Raw genomic sequence first — 5000 nt, forward strand, 5'->3', positions numbered from 1 at the left:
TGTTATTAATAGAATGTTGTTACCAGGGCTGTGTTATTAATAGAATGTTGTTACCAGGGCTGTGTTATTACCAGAATGTTGTTACCAGGGCTGTGTTATTAATAGAATGTTGTTACCAGGGCTGTGTTATTAACAGAATGTTGTTACCAGGGCTGTGTTATTAATAGAATGTTGTTACCAGGGCTGTGTTATTAATAGAATGTTGTTACCAGGGCTGTGTTATTAACAGAATGTTGTTACCAGGGCTGTGTTATTAATAGAATGTTGTTACCAGGGCTGTGTTATTAACAGAATGTTGTTACCAGGGCTGTGTTATTAATAGAATGTTGTTACCAGGGCTGTGTTATTAATAGAATGTTGTTACCGGGGCTGTGTTATTAATAGAATGTTGTTACCAGGGCTGTGTTATTAACAGAATGTTGTTACCAGGGCTGTGTTATTAATAGAATGTTGTTACCAGGGCTGTGTTATTAACAGAATGTTGTTACCAGGGCTGTGTTATTAATAGAATGTTGTTACCAGGGCTGTGTTATTAACAGAATGTTGTTACCAGGGCTGTGTTATTAATAGAATGTTGTTACCAGGGCTGTGTTATTAATAGAATGTTGTTACCAGGGCTGTGTTATTAACAGAATGTTGTTACCAGGGCTGTGTTATTAACAGAATGTTGTTACCAGGGCTGTGTTATTAATAGAATGTTGTTACCAGGGCTGTGTTATTAATAGAATGTTGTTACCAGGGCTGTGTTATTAATAGAATGTTGTTACCAGGGCTGTGTTATTAACAGAATGTTGTTACCAGGGGGGGAGGGGGGTAAATCCTGACCTAAACACAAACTCACTTCCTTGACAACTTCCTTGACAACAGCTCTGCACTGCTCGGTGAAGCGCGAGGAGGATGAATGGCGTGATTTCTGCAGAGGCCGTATCATATGAAATAATTTTTTGGGTGCTGGTGCTGTTTATATTTAGGTGTAGGAGCCACACAATACTTTTGAGATAATATTCTGTAAGAGGAAGAGGGAGGAAGAGGAGCTCAAGCAGTAGATAATTTGAGGTGCCGGTACTCATGTAACAGTCGTCGTATGTAGTGGACCAAGGCGCAGCGGGTCGAGTGCTCATATTAAACTTTTATTTAACACTAAATAACAAAACAAGAAAACGAACGAACGACCGACAAACAGTCTTGCAAGCTACACACAGCAATGCAAAAACAACTTCCCACCAATGACAGGTGAAAACAGGGCTACCTAAGTATGACTCCCAATGAGCAACAACGAAGTACAGCTGTTCCTGATTGAGAGCCATACCAGGCCAACACAAAGAAATACACAACATAGACAGAGCATAGAAATACAAAACATAGAACAATAACCAAAAACCCTGGAATACTCTAAACAAACACCCCTCTTACATAAACACATATCCCAACAAACCCTGAACCACATAAATCAAACACCCCTCTTACATAAACACATATCCCAACAAACCCTGAACCACATAAATCAAACACCCCTCTTACATAAACACATATCCCAACAAACCCTGAACCACATAAATCAAACACCCCTCTTACATAAACACATATCCCAACAAACCCCCGAACCACATAAAACAAACACCCCTCTTACATAAACACATATCCCAACAAACCCCCGAACCACATAAAACAAACACCCCCTGCCACGTCCTGAACAAACTACAATAACAAATAACCCCTTCTACTGGTCAGGTACGTGCCACCTCAGCTCCTGGCCAAGTCAAGCACTGCTTCTTATCCACTTTGCTCAAAGAACCAACAGCCTGTCGGGAAACTCTTAAAGGCCCAGAATATTTAATACAATGTTATAAATTTGCTTGGTCGGACTCAAGTTAATATTTTATACAATGTGTCCAGTTTGTTGCAGACAGGCCATATGTAGCCAATGTGATTTATAGGATTTTTTTTAAATCAGGATTTTTTTTTCTCTATCTGCAGGTTGCAATGTTTTGATTGGTTGGCTTTATGTATTCTTTTTTACCATATTTGGCAATAAAAGTTACTTTTTAGGTTTGTATTATTTTCATTTAGATTTGGATAGAATTTTGATTTACAACACGACAATGATATTTTGAGATATGAACACGTTATTATAAATGAAATGAAACTTGTCCACGTGCAACTGATGTGAAATGGCTAGTTAGTTAGCGGTGGTGCGCGCTAATAGCGTTTCAATCAGTGACGTCACTCGCTCTGAGACTTGAAGTAGGGTTTCCCCGTTGCAAAGGGCCGCGGCTTTTGTGGCGCGATGGGTAACGATGCTTCGTGGGGTGTCAGTTGTTTATGTGTGCAGAGGGTCCCTGGTTCGAGCCCAGGTTGGGGCGAAGAGAGGGACGGAACCTACACTGTTACACACGGAAATGTGCGAAAACCATAACTGGCATACAGATAGGTAGAAATTATCAGATAAATGGTAATTCAACATGAGGAAAGGTTTCCTTCTCCTGGTGTAGCTTATTATGGGAAACTTCAGGAGGGTAACGGCAGAATCTGCAACAGGTGTAGTAGACCTCACAGTGAAATGCTGAATACAACAGGAAGAGAATAGTTGGGTCAGGTTAAGTTTTTTTATTTAAAAAAAAAAAATGTTCTTCTGGTTATCTAGATCTCTGGCTCCCTCTTGAGTCATTTGTGTGTTATTTCATCAAACATTAAGTTTAAAGCATCAGACAAGCTCAATGCATTATAGTTGATTTTAATTAAAACACATAGGGTGTGTCTATGAATGGAAAAATAGACGTTTTAAAAATGTCGACCAATCGATTGGTCGAAAGAACAGAAGACTTTCGGTCGACCAAGATTTTTTTTGTTAATCGGGGACAGCCCTGGTTGTTACCCACTGTCAGTAGCTAAAACACAGACTAACGGATTATTAAAATGTTAGTAAAGTGTAGTAGTTGTAACTCACTCAGTGACTGTCTTGGAAGACTTCTCTCTCTTGAAGGCCAGTTGGTATTTGTAGTAGTGTAGTAGTGTAGTAGTGTAGTAATAGTAGTAGTGTAGTAGTAGTAACTCACTCAGTGACTGTCTTGGAAGACTTCTCTCTCTTGAAGGCCAGTTGGTATTTGTAGTAGTGTAGTAGTGTAGTAGTGTAGTAATAGTAGTAGTGTAGTAGTAGTAACTCACTCAGTGACTGTCTTGGAAGACTTCTCTCTCTTGAAGGCCAGTTGGTATTTCAGGCTCTCCACTTCCTTCTTCATCTGGGGTAGATCCATCTCATCCATGACTGCTGATTGGCTGGGGGAGGTTACCCTGGCAACCTGGGGGTAGTAAGTAAGTAAGTCAAGTTAGTATTCTGAACCAGAATGGCTCATAGGAGCAAATAAAATGTTATTAGTCACATACGCTCGAATACAACAGGTGTAGTAGACCTCACAGTGAAATGCTGAATACAATAGGTGTAGTAGACCTCAGTGAAATGCTGAATACAACAGGTGTAGTAGACCTCACAGTGAAATGCTGAATACAACAGGTGTAGTAGACCTCACAGTGAAATGCTGAATACAACAGGTGTAGTAGACCTCACAGTGAAATGCTGAATACAACAGGTGTAGTAGACCTCACAGTGAAATGCTGAATACAACAGGTGTAGTAGACCTCACAGTGAAATGCTGAATACAACAGGTGTAGTAGACCTCACAGTGAAATGCTGAATACAACAGGTGTAGTAGACCTCACAGTGAAATGCTGAATACAACAGGTGTAGTAGACCTCACAGTGAAATGCTGAATACAACAGGTGTAGTAGACCTTAACAGTGAAATGCTGAATACAACAGGTGTAGTAGACCTCACAGTGAAATGCTGAATACAACAGGTGTAGTAGACCCTACAGTGAAATGCTGAATACAACAGGTGTAGTAGACCTTACAGTGAAATGCTGAATACAACAGGTGTAGTAGACCTCACAGTGAAATGCTGAATACAACAGGTGTAGTAGACCTCACAGTGAAATGGTGAATACAACAGGTGTAGTAGACCTCACAGTGAAATGCTGAATACAACAGGTGTAGACCTCACAGTGAAATGCTGTATACAACAGGTGTAGACCTTACAGTGAAATGCTGAATACAACAGGTGTAGCAGACCTCACAGTGAAATGCTGAATACAACAGGTGTAGTAGACCTCACAGTGAAATGCTGAATACAACAGGTGTAGTAGACCTCACAGTGAAATGCTGAATACAACAGGTGTAGTAGACCTCACAGTGAAATGCTGAATACAACAGGTGTAGTAGACCTTAACAGTGAAATGCTGAATACAACAGGTGTAGTAGACCTTACAGTGAAATGGTGAATACAACAGGTGTAGTAGACCTCACAGTGAAATGCTGAATACAACAGGTGTAGACCTCACAGTGAAATGCTGTATACAACAGGTGTAGACCTTACAGTGAAATGCTGAATACAACAGGTGTAGCAGACCTCACAGTGAAATGCTGAATACAACAGGTGTAGTAGACCTCACAGTGAAATGCTGTATACAACAGGTGTAGACCTTACAGTGAAATGCTGAATACAACAGGTGTAGACCTTACAGTGAAATGCTTACTTACGAGCCCCTAACCAACAATGCAGTTAAAAAATATATTAAAAATACTAATAAGAATAAGAAATACAAAGTAACAAGTAATTAAAGAGCAGTAGGAAAATAACAATAGCGAGACTATATACAGGGAGGTACCGGTACAGAGTCAATGTGGGGGCTATATACAGGGTATTACGGTACAGAGTCAATGTGGAGGCTATATACAGGGGGTACCGGTACAGAGTCAATGTGGAGGCTATATACAGGGGGTACCGGTACAGAGTCAATGTGGAGGCTATATACAGGGTATTACGGTACAGAGTCAATGTGGAGGCTATATACAGGGGGTACCGGTACCGAGTCAATGTGGAGACTATATACAGGGGGTACCGGTACAGAGTCAATGTGGAGGCCATATACAGGGGGTACCGGTAC

General features: G+C 40.6%; 1 protein-coding gene across 2 annotated transcripts in view; it reads right to left on the reverse strand.

The window, feature by feature from the left end:
- The window catches only part of LOC123740027 (guanine nucleotide-binding protein G(I)/G(S)/G(O) subunit gamma-13), a 31867-nt gene that overhangs the window by 8420 nt on the left and 18447 nt on the right, over window positions 1-5000 (reverse strand). The window contains exon 1 of one of the 2 annotated variants that reach the window (XM_082976193.1): window positions 2948-2999. Coding sequence is in view for 1 of the 2 variants with exons in the window: in XM_082976194.1 (XP_082832320.1) it covers window positions 3166-3263 (98 nt within the window). In the remaining variant the exon portion in view is untranslated. Of the gene's footprint in view, window positions 1-2947; window positions 3000-3165; window positions 3300-5000 lie in introns of those variants that run through there. The other variant, XM_082976194.1, reaches the window with a different exon arrangement.

The sequence above is a fragment of the Salmo salar genome, chromosome 06 (genome assembly GCF_965601325.2).
Source record: "Salmo salar chromosome 06, fSalSal1, whole genome shotgun sequence".
Classification (NCBI taxonomy): domain Eukaryota; kingdom Metazoa; phylum Chordata; class Actinopteri; order Salmoniformes; family Salmonidae; genus Salmo; species Salmo salar.